The 16924-nt window shown below is 39.9% G+C and overlaps 1 protein-coding gene across 1 annotated transcript in view; it reads right to left on the bottom strand.

The window, feature by feature from the left end:
* Positions 1 to 14347, bottom strand: part of LOC103278306 (maestro heat-like repeat-containing protein family member 6) — a 31001-nt gene extending 16654 nt beyond the window's left edge. The window contains exons 1-6 of the mRNA XM_016992298.2: positions 14205 to 14347; positions 11028 to 11400; positions 10539 to 10685; positions 5214 to 5368; positions 3042 to 3207; positions 1123 to 1292 (exon numbers count right to left, since the gene is read on the bottom strand). Coding sequence (XP_016847787.2) covers positions 1123 to 1292; positions 3042 to 3207; positions 5214 to 5368; positions 10539 to 10685; positions 11028 to 11393 — 1004 coding nt within the window. The 5' untranslated portion in view covers positions 11394 to 11400; positions 14205 to 14347. The remainder of the gene's footprint in view (positions 1 to 1122; positions 1293 to 3041; positions 3208 to 5213; positions 5369 to 10538; positions 10686 to 11027; positions 11401 to 14204) is intronic.
* Positions 14348 to 16924: the final 2577 nt, after the last annotated feature.

Raw genomic sequence — 16924 nt, 5'->3', positions numbered from 1 at the left:
TCTAGAATTAATAATGCCCAGAACAGGACCTGTGAGATGAATGGGATTTGATTTAGTCACTGAATTAAATTCCATTGATCTTAATAGATGTGTTCAAAGCACTGCTAAATTAACATCCAATAATAATAATAATAAATTTATTCTTATATCCCGCCCCATCTCCCCGAGGGGACTCGGGGCGGCTCACAACAATAATAAAAACAGTGACAAATTACACATTGTAAAATCAAACATGAAAAGCAGTCATACAATCAATACATACATCACATGTTAAAAACAAGGAGATAAAACAGTTCTAGGCCGAAATAGAGGGCTTCTTCCAACCCATGGTTTTCTTCTCAACCAGTTGGTCTTATTCAAAGTGAGTGAATCCAGCCAAGAAGTTGTTTGCTGATACTGGAACAGACAGATGTCAAGATTGGAATTTTTTATTTGAGGACATGTCAGTCATGATATTGAAATAGACAGCCATGTTAGTCTGTTTCAGTATTAAAAAGGAAAGAAAAAGTAGCACCTAAACAGTTTATTTCAGCATATGTTTTTTGTGAAGTAAGATACAGTCCAGAAAAACTTGTGCTAAAATATTTTAGGTAGTCTTAAAGATACCACATGACTTATTTTTCCTTCCTGATTTAATGACAGCTGTTCTCATGGACAGCATGACAATAACAGGGAAATAATCCTGTCCCTGATTCTTTCCTTAAAAGCTAGAAAAAGGAGTGTTATTGAGTTGCTGTGAGTTTTCTGGGCTGTATGGCCATGTTCCAGAAGCATTCTCACCTGACGTTTCACCCGCATCTATGGCAGACATCCTCAGAGGTTGTGAAGTTTGTTAGAAACTAGGTAAGTGGGGTTTATATATCTGTGGAATGTCCAGGGTGGGAGAAAGAACTCTTGTCTGCTCGAGGAAAGTGTGAATGTTGCATCCTCACAACCTCTGAGAATGCCTGCCATAGATGTGGGTGAAACTTCAGGAGAGAATGCTTCTGGGACATGGCCATACAACCTGGAAAATATTCAGCAACCCAGTGATTCCAGTCATGAAACCTTCGACAACTCAATGAGTGTTAAGTTAATATCCAACTTTGATATTTACCTGCTTAGTATCCCACTAGCTGTTACCTTATATAGCTTGATGTTTGAAGTATCTCCTCCTGTCCATAGTCAATATCTGAACAGTCCACCAGATAATGCAGCTGAATAACCAGGAAGATGATGACAGACACATAAAAGCTGTTCATAGGCACTTTGCACTTTTTATCCCTAAATATTATACACAGGGCCTTTGTTGCCTGAAATAAAATTGTATTCACACTCATAATCATAATTCTGAACAAGTCATTTGCTCTGACACAAATAGCTATTATTCATCATTTTTCTTCTCTGTTCACTGTGGTTGAAAGAAAGGATTAATATGGATTAAACAGAGGTTGGTATATAACTACTATGAAAACTCTTATGGCAAAGATATCCTAGAAATATTTACATTTCCCTGCACCATACCCCAGTTGGCATCATCTCACATTCTTGTGCTCCCCAGATGTGTCAAGCTACAGTAAGCATGTTGGGAGGAAAATATGAGGATTTTAGCCCAATGTGTATAGAAAATGCTGTTATTTGAGTGTCGGGCACATTTTGAATTATTTTGAGAGCTAGACAATCTGCATTGTATATTTAGCATTGCCACGACTGATAGCACACTGTGTTGATAACAGAACACATAGACAGTCAGAATTAAGATACAGTAGAGTCTCACTTATCCAAGCTAAACGGGCCAGCAGAAGCTTGGATAAGCGAATATCTTGGATAATAAGGAGGAATTAAGGAAAAGCCTATTAAACATCAAATTAGGTAATGGTTTTTCAAATTAAGCACCAAAACTTCATGTTATACAACAAATTTGACAGAAAAAGTAGTTCAATACACAGTAATGTTATGTTGTAATTACTGTATTTACGAATTTAGCACTAAAATATCACAATATATTGAAAACATTGACGACAAAAATGGCTTGGATTATCCAGAGGCTTGGATAAGCGAGGCTTGGATAAGTGAGACTCTACTGTATTAAGATTAGCTTGGTACAAAAGAGCACAAATTTTAAAGGAACTATCCAAGGTCCTGAATCTATTTGGCACTAGTGTCTTTGATTGCTCTTTTATAGTTTGAAAACAAGGCTGTGGGTTTTCCATGTCGGTGACATGGGAACTATTCAAAGCACTACTGTTCAAGAATTTGTAGAACTGCTATTACCTCCCAGAATGCACTGTGCAGGGCAGGAACCATACTGCACCTAAAAGTAGAACCCTGAAATGCACTTTATCTTTCTATTGAAATGTGGATTCTTCAGTTATACTGTGAAATCAGTCCTGTATAGAGCTTGAAAATAACATTATGAGCAGCCGTAATAAGTTACTTAATTTTAGTTTATGCATGGTAACTCATATATAAATACATTACATTACAGTTGTAGCTTAATATGGAACAGCATAATTCCTTTTGCAATAGTAACTCTACCTTTTAATTAAATATGTAGTTACAGGGTTGTAGTCTCACTAAATTGTAGTGAGAGAATTTCACAGGGTTCTGTTGCAGATATTGAGACCACAAGGGCAGGAACAGTAGGTCAATGGGCAATTTGTTATGTTAAACTTATCCCCCTAAAAGTGGTTCTTTACCTGTGGGTCCCCAGATATTTTTGCCTTCAACTCCCAGAAATCCTAACAGCTGGTAAACTGGCTGGGATTTTTGGGAGCTGTAGGCCAAAACACCTGTGACCCACAGGTTGAGAACCACTGCTCTAAAAGGTACTAAAAGTAATTCCTGGACTGGAAAAAGCTATCATGGGATTATAACTACCATGGAATTACTTTGGGGGCTTGCTAGTTGAACTGCAATTAATTACTTTTGAACAAGTAACTTTCTAAAGTCTGGTTGTGCATCCTTTTTAGAATCAAGACCAAGGCTGTCTACACATTTGTACGGCACAGTTTCTTACAGCTGGAGGCAAGAAAATAGGATTTATTAATTTTTTTGCTCACTGCTAGAGGAAGGAGGGGAGAATTATCCTTTGACGATGGGTCTGGCTCTGGGAGTTCATTGCTGAGAAAAGGTCTTCTTTTTAGCACTTCAAGAAGCTTCGCAAGAACCTGGAGTCTAACAGGCTGCTTAGCTTGGCCCAGGCCTTCCCAAATTTGAGTAATATGCCTGAAATCAAATGAAAATCAAACCAGCAAGACACAAATACAAAAATGGACACAGTGATTGTAGATATCTTTTCCTTGCTAGCCAGGTGTGGTCCAATGTGGATCTTTACACAAATGCATATGTTTGAATGTGTGCGCGCACACACATAGAGTCCTTATAAAGAGAAAGGAGAAAGGCAGGGTAGAAACCCATTTAAAATAATGAAATTAATATGCTGCAGATCTGTCACTTTGCTGCCAAAAAGTGTTTGCTCACCTTTTCGATGAGAAACTTTGCTTTGTTTGCTTTGGTGTCTAGATTTTTTTTATCAGTCTAGTTGCAGCTTTTAAATTATACCATACAGCCTAGCTGTGGCCTGTCATTCAGCTCTTGCTATATACAGTATTGAGGCATGTTTTTCACATTATTCTTCGAAATTCCATTCTTTATTTGTGTAATTTTGTACTCTGTATTGCTTTTAGAGGATAAGGAGTTATTTGTCAAACTACTATAGCACAGATAACCGCCCTGAGGGCTACAGTGGCCAATGTGTTAGGATGCAAAAAACAGAAAATGGATCATGTAAACAGAACACAGTAATCTGGTCAATATTTAGTCTTCCATGAACAGCCTAAGTGTGCCTCCAGGGTTCGACCTGATAACATAATGCCTTCAAAGCAGCAATCTTTCTATCCTACATTTAGATGGATTTCTTACTACAAAGTAAGTCATATTGTGTTCACTTAGGCTTATTACTTAGTAAATGAATTTAATTGCATTTAGAATTGCAGACTTCAGCCAAATAGTTTTTAAAAAATCCCCTGATTTTTGTGTAAGCTTTTTAAAGCATGGATCCCATGGATCAAAGTCTCGCACACAGATCCTTAATGATCTTGGTGTGCAAAGTTCTACATTTGACATCTCCAGCTCAAAAGCTTGCTAAGGAGATACAGGTACAGCTCACTGGTAAATCAAGTGCTTTGCATTCATAAGGATCGAGGTTCAGTTTTTTGTACTTCTCATTAGAACTAGGAAAGATCTTGGTATCAAACTCTAAAGCAGTCATGTAAATTTTTCCTTATTCCACCTTTGCATTCAAGAACAATAAACATTTTCACCCACTCAGGCTTTTTGAGGATATTCACATTTTAGGATTTGGTTTAGTGAAATAATCATTTGCACAGAAACTATGACATTTTGTATAAATACATATTTATGTGCTATTATCACTGTAACTTGTGTGTGTGCGCGCGTGTGTATGTGTGTGTATCTCCACTTATTCCTGTTGGGTTGTCTTGGTATATTGAAGTACTGTCTCTTCTTGAGAAGGAGAAAAACTGCAAGTATTCTTTGCATTCATATTGTAGAGTGCAAGAGTTTTTGAAGGTTTATGAACACTATACTGTGCCAGAGAGACTAAAGTACAGTAAGACAGTTTCTTGTGGGGTAATGCAAAGGATGGTGTGGCCACTTGAGGGCTCTGCAGACTGTATGGCTCTTTGCTTATGGAAGAGAAAGGGCTTCATAAAATGAACCCAAAACTGGTATAACTTACTGAATTCTTGTCTTCTGACATTTAAATGTTTTTTTTTTGAAGATCACAAAGATTGGGGAAAAGATGTCTGCTGGTATGGCAATTTGTTTCATCAAGAATCTGAATCAATTATAATTTACATATTGTTTAAGCTGGTGATAAAGAGTGAATTTCTTCTGCAATCTAGAGTTTAGCAGAAGCTACAAATGGCTGGATAACTGAAAAAAAGTGAAATCAACACTACTGTTTTTTGGCTTGGCACACCAATTTCTCCACCAAAGTTAGCAAAGAACTCATTTAAGTAAGAAAAGAGTCAGTTTAAAAACACTTATCTGAAAAATGACACCAGCTACTCCATTTCTCATTAGAGCATGGGGAAATTTTCCTATGGACTTCAAATCCCAGATTTCCTAAATCAGCATGAGCAGTTTATGGTCAAGAAATTATGGGAGTTGTGGCCCAAAAAGGGAGTTTCCCAAAATCAGTTCTTCACCTGTCACAAAGCAGTGAAAGTCTCAGAAGACTTGTGATGGCTTCTTCTGTGTGTTTTTCAGTCAGGAGACAAACAGCCCCTATTGCGGCTTCTCTTGCACTGGGTTCCTGGATTGCCCGCATGTGGAAATAAATAATATCAATAATCTCTGGCACCTACAAAGCAACAAAAAACAAAGGAAATAAGAGTTTGCTGCTGATTAATCTTTCCTGATTGCTAATGGCTATTCTCATTTCTATTTTGAATCTAATACAATTAGGGTCCTTCCAGACAGTCTCCAAAATGCGGGGCCTGTCAGGCTTTTACCCAAGGTGTCCAAATGATGTCTCCAGTACAAGTGAATTAATTTGGAATAACTGTGGTTATCCAGGATTAATTAAATACCCCATTAGATCTGGGCCTTCCTGAAAGGCCTGGGTCTAACTGGGTATTGGGCCTGTGGGGACTGACTGCCAGGTAGTCCTGGGACTATCAGGGGATCAGTCTCCACAACCATCTCACACTTTTGGGCTCCTGAAGCCCAAAGGTGTGAGATGGCACCCACCCCCTCTTCCAACCCCCCCCCCCAAACTAGCCTTAAAATTAAAAAAAAAACTTACCAGGCTGCCATTATTTCAGCAGTCATCCTGGCACGTAGAAATGATGTGCCAGGAGGCAGGGCAGGAGCAAAATTGCTCCTGCCCCCTGTAGTTACCGGGAGGGCATCTGGACACCTCCCCCCAGAAAGCCCAGGTTTAGAACTGCCATAAATTGGAAATGACTTGAACACACACACAAAAACATAGCATCTGAGTGAGATTTTGTCTGGTTACTTTTGCCATATAGATGCTAGAAGCTAATAAATCCATCCGGTAAACTGAAATGGTGGCATATTAGCACCAACAATCAGAAGATGGTGTTAGATTATTTCCTTGGTGTTTAGGTAGTGTCCTATATTTCCTTTCATTATTAGGCTGCTAGTATGTTTGAAAATTGTTACTTGCAGTGTACTGTCAAAATCATGCAGTTCAGAGACCTACAACCTGAAATCAAGAAGGAAAGTAATTAAGTTCTTATAAAGAACACTTTTCTACGAATATCTTGGTCCTCCAGCACAATTTTATTGTCAACTTCCAGCAGAATTTGATCATAAAGTCACACTTGAGCTAGAGATTCCCAGTGAAATGTTCTCTCTCATACAGAAAAAAGAAGTATTTTTTAAATTCACAATTTTTCCACTTTCAGGAGGATCCTGTGCCCCAACACCTGCAAAAGTGGAAGACTGACTGTTGTTTATTTGTTCATGTCTTACAACATATTTTGCTCAGTTTTTGTAGTTGTGCGGAACTAATTATGTCAAAATGAACAGGACTAAGCAAAGTGAAAAGGTTTTTCAGGAGGCAAAGCAACTTGTCACTTTGGTACAAAACATAACAACCTTGAGTTAGACATTTCTTTGGCATATGGTGCTTCAGCATATGGAAGTTGTGCGATAATTTGCCATGCGATGTCAGATGGAAAAGAATGATTTTTGCCTCTGTATCATTGAGTGCAGAGATCAAGCTTTTAGTCTGGTCTTAGGAATTGCCACCAATTATTATTCTGTTCAAAGTGAATTTTGTTTTAGGAGCTCATAGCTATGACACTCAATTTAGAATTAAGATTCAGTATTATCATTCAGATGGCAGCTCACGATCATCCTACTAGACAGACTGATAGTCTTTAGTGGACAGAGCCTAACAAAAAAAAAATGGGCAAACTTGTCACTGAAATGTTTAACATTATGCACATTGCTATCCTGCTTATCAGTACATCATAACCAAGCTGAGAGACATTTTTTACTAGTACAATAGAGTCTCACTTATCCAACATAAACGGGCCGGCGGAATGTTGGATAAGCGAATATGTTGGATAATAAGGAGAGATTAAGAAAAATCCTATTAAACATCAAATTAGGTTATGATTTTACAAATTAAGCACCAAAACATCATGTTATACAACAAATCTGGCAGAAAAAGTAGTTCAATACGCAGTAATGCTATGTAGTAATTATTGTATTTATGAATTTAGCACCAAAATATCACAATATATTGAAAACATTGACTACAAAAATGTGTTGGATAATCCAGAATGTTGGATAAGCGAGTGTTGGATAAGTGAGACTCTACTGTATGTCTGAAAACTTACCCTAAAAGGCTGGGAATCTGAGCCAGTAGTTTAAAAATAATTTTCTGCCTCAGCAATGAATTCACAATTGCTCAAAGATATTTGACATGGAGAATACATTTAAGCATTTTGAGAAAGTTTGGGACAAATGTATGCATTATGCTTTGGTACAGTCAAACTGTAGACATTGGCTGGGGCTAGGCCTTAGTAGGAGAATAGTCATTGATTAGAAACAGCTATCAGCAGTTGCAAAATGGTCTTGAACCAGTGTCTCTCCACCCATGGAATCACCCAGCAACTCCTTTAGAAGCTATCCACCTGGATTTTGAATGATACTGTTTTAGTCTAAACTTCACAGTAGAAGTGAATTGATATTCCAGGTGGCTCACAATGCATATTACCTGTAATGATGAAAGGCCCACAATTTTTTTGCTACTTGAGCCAGAGAACAAGATATGCCCTCTTCCATTCTTATACAAAAAAAAGCTGGACAGGCGGTATATGAAGCATATGAAGGCAGTAAATTCTCGTAGGGGATTCAAAGCAGGCACCTCTCTCTTCTCACAACTAATTGGCATCTCTCTCAGCTTCTGCTGCCTGAGGAAATTGCCTCATTCTGCCTAATAGTAGGGCCAATGCCACTGACACCTACTCTGAGTACCATACAAGTTTTTAGAAAAATATTGCTCCAACAGGACTTGAAAAGCAGTTGTGGGTATCAATTCTCAGATTCTAAATGAAACCTTCATAAAGTAAAATTGCACCCACATGCAAATATTGTAGCAGAAAGTTGTACTTTCCATAGAAAGTTGTAATACAATTCCAGCATTCCTTAGCATTGCTGCACTGAACCATGACAGAAACAGTTCTCCTTACAAAAGTGTTCAATGCTGTCTGTACCTGGATGAGAAGACCCAGCCAATGAACTGGCAGCTGTAGAATTAGATTGCCCAACAGTATCTGTCAAAAGTGGGTAGAGACCGGTACTGGCAGCCTGTTTTTTGTGTGTCCCCCCAAATTAGCTTAGAACCACACCAGCAGAAAACAATGAATGTGTTTTAATCTAAAATCCATGACATGTACAACCTATTTAATTTTAAAAGTCTTTACAATTCTTTTTAAATGAAATGTTTTCAAATAAATATTTTAATAGGTATAATTACTACAATTTTAAAATTATTTTAACTACTGTATTTTATTGCATAATAGTCGCTATTGCACAACACACCCTTTTTGGGATGCCAAAATGGTATTTTTGCTTTCCTTTCATAACAGTCGCACCTGCAGTTGATGGATATGACTATTATGCAAGGGGGCAGCCCTCCCTAACAACAACGGGAGAGGCGGGAGAGTGGGTGAGCCTTCACCTGTTTGCACATCTGTCAGTGAGAGGTATGGGGCCTCCCTCATTTGGTGGCATCTGAGGAAGGTCTTGCAGTTCTCTTTGGCAGGTGCATGGGCAGGGGATCCTTCACCCACCCACCCATCTGCCGGCCAGAGAGTTATAAGCTTCCTCTCAGCTGCACCAGCAAGAACTATGGAGAGAGAGAGCTCCATAGCTCTTGCCCTCGTGCACACACCAGTGGGCGAAAGCTAATGAGTCTCCTTCAGCTGGCAGCAGCTGAGGAACGCTTTGCAGCTCTCATCTGGCAGGCATGTGGTTGGATTTACAGCTATGGAGTTTCCTTGTCTGGTAGCTGAGGGAAGCCCCTGTTAGAAAGGAATAGCACAGCATTTCTAATCACATAAAAATACAGTTTGATGAACATGTGCTTGATTGAGAGCACCTAGATAGTGACTGTGAATGTCATGATGTAAAACCTAAAGCAGTGGTTCCCAATGTTTGTTTGACCAGGGATCACTTCAACCAGGGACCACTCTCCAACATTAGTACCAAAAGGGTTACAAATCGGTTTTGGTTATTTGGGGTGCTGATTAAGAAAATTGATTTGGATACTCCACATCAGCTCTAGTTTCTGATACAGAACATATGCCATCCAGTAGTCGCCATCTGCTTGCCCACAGAAAACCATATTTAACTCTTTAACTCTTACGTGTTTTATTGCTTATATGTTTAGATTGTTTATATTTTGATCAGATGTATTTTATTGTTTACCTGTGCGGCATTGAATTTTTGCTGGATTTGTAAGCCGCCTTGAGTCCCCTTCGAGATTGAGAAAGGCGGGGTAGAAATGAAGTAAATAAATAAATAAATAAATAAAATAATAAATATTTAATAATCTAGAGCTGATGTGGTCTATCCAATGCAATGGTCAGCTCTGCAGAAAGGAGCGGAAATAAAATAAAATAAAGAGAAAGAAGGTTTGCGGACTGGATTTACGTTCTCGTGGCCCACTGGTGGGCCGCAGCCCACAGATTGAGAACCACTAACCTAAAGGAATGTGTTAATGGCTGAGTCACCATGTGAGGTGAAGTGTATTGCAAAGGGGTTGCTAGCCCGTGTACCTTACTGATGACCTGTCAGCAGGTGGCTATATAAGGAGGAGGAAAGAATCCAGTTTTCTCTCTTCTGTGGGAATCGGGTGTGAGCATCTGCCTCTTTTCTGTATGTGACTATTTGATGATTCTGATTGCAAGTACAAGGACAAAGAAAATGGTTCTGTTTGTCTTGTTTGACATTTTGTATATATTGCAATGGTGAAGATTAAAGCCTTTGGATATTTTGGATGAAAACCTGAATCCGTGAGTTTATTATACAATGTGTAGATAAGGTCAGATGCAGGTAGCAGAACTCTGCTGATAGATGGGCTGAATAACATGTTTTGCTGTAAAAGGACGCTGCTCTGTACTTTTGCTTGCTTCTGGGACACTTGCCATCCAGCTTGCAGCGGTTTGGGGAGGCTGTGATTTGGAAACCATAAATCACTTCACGTACCAGCAAACCCTGCAACAGCTCCATAGCTGCAAAAATTTCCTCACATAATACTTGTACCCCTTTCCTGAAAAAAGGGGGGAAATTGCAACTATTGTATGATAAAATATGGTATTTGCTTTAGTGAATGTGTTTCATTACAAATCTCTTAAGAGATGTTTTAAATGAAGATATTTTAAGTAAAATATTTTAAGTAAAATGAATAAATTAAAACTTCTGTTTGAGAAATTCCAAGAAAAAACCCCCACAAAACGTAACGAAAAATACTACATTAGAACTCTTTTTACCTTTCCTCTCAGTTTGTTTTTCTCTTTCTTCAGGATTGAGTTCAGCATTGCTGCAGCTGCCTGGATACTGCTTTTGTCTGCATCCCTTAGACTTGCTACAGCGAAAAGTATCTGGCCTGTAACTGTGGCATCATTTTTCTGAGGTTTCTGAAACAGTTAAAAAGCTAAATAGTTATGTTTCTTAAACATAGTGCATTATCTTGAAGTTAATTTAACCTTTAAAAAATACATAAAACACATAAAAATATTCCATATTGTCCATCTCAGCTGTGTTTTAGAAATAATAAATTTCATCCATGTTTGGTTATGTCAAAAAATAACAACGATGCCAGTCATCACATTACTTTTAACCCCTCCACATAATGAGTTATAGGTATACAGCATTATTTCCAAGACATTACTTCCAAGCTCTGGCTGGAGAACAGAGCCTATATAAGGAGAACACAGCCTATAAACAGAAATCTTTCTATTGATACACAGTGGTTATACCTCATCCAAAACATCATCAACTGACTGGAAGGCGATACCCTGGTGATATTCCAAGTGCTTGTCTGCTTCCTCCTTTGTTTGTTGCTCATTTGGGAGGAGGTTCTCCAACTCTGATTTTGGCTGGACTGTGTAGGCTCTTTCTCTCACTTTGGTTTTTGTCTTCAGCACATAGTGTTTCTCTTTATCAGGCATTGGTAAGTGAGCTGTGTATGAATTCGTCTTCTTATATTGGGTCAGATCGTCACCAGCTTGAAAGATAGCTTGTGCAGTGTTATCTGAGCAGATAAAGTCTGGTTCACTGGCAAACGACATGTTCAGCCCCACATGTGGGCCATCGGTCTCTTTTGTCTTCTCTTTTATTACCATAGTTGTTCTAGGAGAAAACACAACCAGAAACCCCATATTTATGAGATGGAAGATCTTCTTGTTCCCGAATGTATAAGTGCATCTCTAGTTCAATACAAAATATGGATTTATTGATGGTAGCTCCTTGATATAATGTCTTAGTAATGTGTAGTTAATAAATTAATGAATAATGCCTCCACATTACTTCCATGAAGTGGGGAAACCTACAAAATAAAGGTGAGTAGGCATGTTGTCTTAACCTTTCTTCTTGCACAGTGGACACTGTCTAGTTCTACCTAAAATGCACATATATTGGTATGGTCGTGTATAATAGAAAGGCCTGATGTGGTTGCATGCACATTAATTTCTTTGGAACTGGAATACAACATCCCATTTCAGTGGTGTCCTAATTATACAAAAGCCTAATGCACGAGAGAGTCAGTGTGGTGCAGCAATTGAATATATCTCTTTCTTTGGAGAGTTTTAAACAGATGGCCATCTGTTAGGAGTGCTTTGGTTGTATATTCCTGCATGTCAGGGGTTGAACTGGAAGGCTCCTGTGGTCTCTTCCTATTCTATGTTTCTATAATTTAAATTTGGGCAAATTATACTTTTATATAATTTGATTATATGACAGTGTAGACACATATAATCCAGTTCAAATAGATAATCTGTTTTATCTGATTTCATAATCTGGATTATATGGCAGTGTAGAAGGGGCCTTAGCTCAAATAACCTACATCTTCTGAACAAATCTTGTGGAGAAAACCCTGTGATAACTTTGTCTTAGGGCCCTTCTGCACAGCCATATAACCCAGAATATCAAGGCAGATAACTCAGAATATCTGCTTTGAACTGGGTTATTTGAGTTCACGCTGTCATATAATCCAGTTAAGTGTGGCTTTTATACAGCTGTGTGGAAAGGGCCTTAGAGTCACTGTAAGTCAGATATGACTTGAAAGCACACAAAACCAATATATGCTAGTTGACTTACAAAATTACTTCTTCTTTTAAAAAGACCCATCCTAGTTTATGGACACTTGTAGGGAGGACAAATGGGGGCCAGTCTTGAAGTGGGATCCAACACCATGTACATACGAGGGCTATCCAGAAAGTAGGCTACGTTTTGGATTTTAAAAAGATCAAAGTATAGGATAAATCATTTACCATATGCAGCTGAAAGACACATCCCAAAACTACAATCTCATGTAATCCCCATTTAAATTTAGCCACGTTTCTTATAGATAAATGAGTTTGAAAAGTACTGCACCAGTAAATTTGCCGCCTCTCTCCTCTGTTTCCAACAATGGGGGCATGGCTGGCAGCACAGCATTTTGGCTACGCTGCAGGAAGGGAGAAGGGGGAAGAGCCGAGGACACAGGCGGGGAATTTACTGGTGCAGTACTTTTCAAACTCATTTATCTATAAGAAACGTGACTAAATTTAAATGGGGATTACATGAGATTGTAGTTTTGGGATGTGTTTTTCAGCTGCATATGGTAAATGATTTATCCTATACTTTGATCTTTTTAAAATCCAAAACATAGCCTACTTTCTGGATAACCCTCGTACATCAGAATATAGATTAGAAGAGTAATCAGAGTATAGAAAAGTTACTGGTTTTGTATTATAACACTTTGAATCTCTGTGTCATCACAGTCATGATGGCTGGAAGATGCTGAGAGTTATGTCTGAAGGAGCCTTGCGTCACATTACGCCACAGATATTTGTTATCACTAGAGGGAACTTGGTGTGGCATAGTCATTCTCAGAAGCACACACAAATTCACTACCAGAGATATTATAGGACTAATTTGAAATAAGAGGGACGTTGTTTCTTCTTTGACTTTAATAATTATCAATGCATGTTTTACCAATCTCACATTAGGAAAATGATGAAGTGCATTCTGAAACATATAAAGGCATGTTTTTAGAATCATTTCCAACCAGAGCATAAAAGCAAGGACTTGTCAACATGCTTTACTTTTCTAGACAAGAGACAAGAACCAGGCAATGAATACAGGGATTTTTCCTGCCCCCTGGACCTTTCAGATTGCCAAAAATGCAATTTAAAAACATGGGAAGTGGCCAGAATGCCATATCTTGTTTGGAAAAATCAGTATGTTTTGATGCTTACCAGGGTAAGAATATGAAAGAGGATTGCCACCAATGTAAAAAGAGGATTGTTACTCCTAGATGCTTTTCTAGATCTCACTATTTTGGGTGCCTGTTAAAAATCTAAGATGTCGAGAAAGATCAATGTCTGCAAAAAACATATTTTGGGGTTTGACTGATGTTTCAGATTTTCACTTTCTCTTTCATCAAATATAAAATGAAACAGAACCTAAGGCACACTACACCAATGTTTACATTCACGTGGTCATCAAACCGAAAGAATAAATATGTTTGATCAGGAGAACATCAGGAAGAACTTCCTCACTGTGAGAGCTGTTCGACAGTGGAACTCTCTCCCCGGGGCCGTGGTGGAGGCTCCTTCCTTGGAGGCTTTTAAGCAGAGGCTGGATGGCCATCTGTCGGGGGTGCTTTGAATGCGATTTCCTGCTTCTTAGCAGGGGGTTGGACTGGATGGCCCATGTGGTCTCTTCCAACTCTACTATTCTATGATTCTATGATTCTATGATTCTATGATGAAGAATTTGAATTTTTTAAAAAGAAGACTGCTGCAAGGGCTCAACAGGAAATATATCTTTTAGGACTACAGAAATTTCAAAACAAAACCGGCTAGAAAAAATATTGGTTGGAATGTCTGAAACCAGCAAGGAGCAAATGGAGGCTTACCGAAGCAATGGACTACATAGGGCTATCTACTTACAAGTTTGCATGGTTGGAACCTGTGTAGTTCCTCTACTGGTTTAGCAGTTTCTGCTTCATGGAACACAGTGATGAAAGGATCCACACACATCCGGGTGCAGGTCACAATGCATTGCATCACGGCACAGCTTTTGTGGCCGCCATGGCAACACTCTTTCCAAGGCTGCCCAGTGTTCCAATGGCTGTCATGGGTATCACTCAACTGCCAATGAAGGCAGCTTTATTTCTAGCAGCAGGACCTCAGACATCCAGCCATTTTGTGTATTTCTTTGTATTGCAAAGAAGAATTAGAAGAGCTTCATGAGTAGTGAATATCTCTTAAGCAAAGAAACGTGATTTATTTAACACTGAAGGGGGTGGGGGGAGAGATGATGACGAAGGTGGAGAATACAATTGCATTATAGTTTAATTCTGGGGACTGTAGGTGAAGACAACCATGAGTTGGATCCAGGCATATTTATACTTAGAGGCTATTGCTGTTGTTGTTGTATGCCTCCAAAAGAAAATTCTGACTTATGGAGAGCCTAAGGTGACCCTATCATGGGATTTTCATAGTAAGGTTTGTCTGGTACAGGAGTCCTTTGCCTTCCTTTAAGGCTGAGAGAAACTTGATCTCCAGAGTTCTAGGCCCCACCCACACTGCCATATAATGCAGTTGCAAATTGCATTATATGGTCAGCATAGATTCACAGAATGAAATTCAGTGCAGTTAAACTGCATTATAGGAGTCTACAGGCTGCGCCACAGCCCGGGCTGTGGCGCAGGCTGGTGAGCAGTCAGCTGCAGCCAGCTGCAACACATCACTCTGACCAAGAGGTCATGAGTTCGAGGCCAGCTCGGAGCTGCGTTTGTCTCTGTCTTTGTTCTATGTTAAGGCATTGAATGTTTGCCTTATATGTGTAATGTGATCTGCCCTGAGTCCCCTTCGGGGTGAGAAGAGCTGAATATAAATACTGCAAATAAATAAATAAATAAATCATATAGTGCAGCTTCAAACTATATGGTAGTGTAGATGGGCCTGTAGACCAATGTCTATGATGACTTTACTCAAACAGGTCTACTTATAGGGAGACCTGTTGAAATCTTTAATTTTAATTTAATTTTGTATCATCATCCACAACGTCATAATAAAATGTATTCTTATATAATATCACTAGCTTTGCCTGGCCACGCGTTGCTGTGGCTTTTCGGAATGTTATTTTAGCCAGGTGAAATAGTAGTGAATAGCTTTGGAGGCTGAAAGCCTGGCCGTTTTCTTTATATGGGAATCGTTGTTTGGTGAGGTGGAATAGAATGAGTAGTGTCGGTGCGGTAGGTATAATGTTGTTATTAGTCACCTTGATTAGGATTGAATGACCTTGTAATCTGAAAGGTAGACTGCTTTCTGGGTGGGATAATGATTTGTTGGGATGTGTTAGCTGGCCCTAATTGTTTCCTGCCTTGTTGCTTCAAACCCTGGTTGATTTCTGTGTGGTGGAATTCTTTGTTGGGAGGTATTAGGTGGCCCTGATTGTTTCCTGCCTTGTAGCTTCATATCGTGGTTGATTTCTGCTGGGTGGAATCCTTTTTTTGGAGGTGATAGCTGGCTCCGATTGTTTCCTGCCTTGTAGGTTCAAACTGTGGCTGATTCCTGCGTGGTGGAATCCTTTGTTGGGAGGTATTGGCTGGCCCTGATTGTTTCCTGCCTTGTAGCTTCATATCCTGGGTGATTCGTGTCGGGTGGAATCCTTTTTTTGGAGGTAATAGCTGGGCCTGATTGTTTCCTGTCTTGTAGGTTCGAAGCCTGGGTGATTCCTGACTGGGGTAATCGTGTGAGTAAGGCGGCCTGCATCCTTTTTTGTCCCCTCCCATATAAAGGACCTGGAGGGCCACAGTTTGGGTGGGTAGTTTGGTCTTTGTCTGGGTTCCCCGCCTCAGTTTGGGTGGGTAGTTTGGTCTCCGTCCGGCTTCCCATCCCCCCCAGGGTGGCGAGGGGTGGTGCGAGAAGAGGGGTGGGAGCCGCCATTTTTGGCTCTTTTTGGTGCAGCATTTTCTGAGGCCACAGGCGGCCACCCGGCCCTTTTTCTCTCCCCCCCAGGTTGCTTGGGAGCCCACCTGAGTATGGGGAATAGTGTGGCGGCGGGAATAGCGTCTCGCCGGTGTGCCTGTGGCCTGTTTATTTCCGGGTGGTGTGTGGTGTGCTTGTGCTTGGGGTTTGGAGGACGGGTGATGGCGGCGGTGCGGAAAGAGGTGAGTGAAGAGACCCGTGGCCTTTTTGCCCCCCCTCCCAGATGCAGAGGGCTGGGAGGCCCAGAGTTTGGCTATGCAGTTTGGTCTCCAGTTGGGTTTCCCCTGCCCAGGGTTGCGAGGGTTGAGGCAGGAGAGGCGCCTGGGAGGTTTGAGCCCATGTCGGTGAGGAGGTGAGGGTTCTGTGTGTGTGCTCGTGCTGCAAGGGTTTGGAGGATTTTGTTTGTGCGCATGCGCATATCGCCTGTTGCGGTTTTTGGTCTTTTGTTGGTCTTGTGATTGTGTTTTTAGTATAATTGTGTTGTATCTTACTTGACACGGGGATGATGGATTGTGTTGACAATTTTTGAGTTTGGGGGGGGGTTGGGTTTTGTTGTTTTGTGAGTCACTGAGATGCCAAAAGCCTTTTATATAGAGAGATTCATGTTCTTTTATTTTACTGACTTATTTACATGGTCTATTAAAGTATGCCTAAGTCTGGGCTCAACTCCTGTG

This window comes from Anolis carolinensis, chromosome 3 (assembly GCF_035594765.1).
Source record: "Anolis carolinensis isolate JA03-04 chromosome 3, rAnoCar3.1.pri, whole genome shotgun sequence".
NCBI classification, from domain to species: Eukaryota; Metazoa; Chordata; class Lepidosauria; order Squamata; family Dactyloidae; genus Anolis; species Anolis carolinensis.
This window is presented reverse-complemented; position numbering and strand designations above follow the sequence as displayed.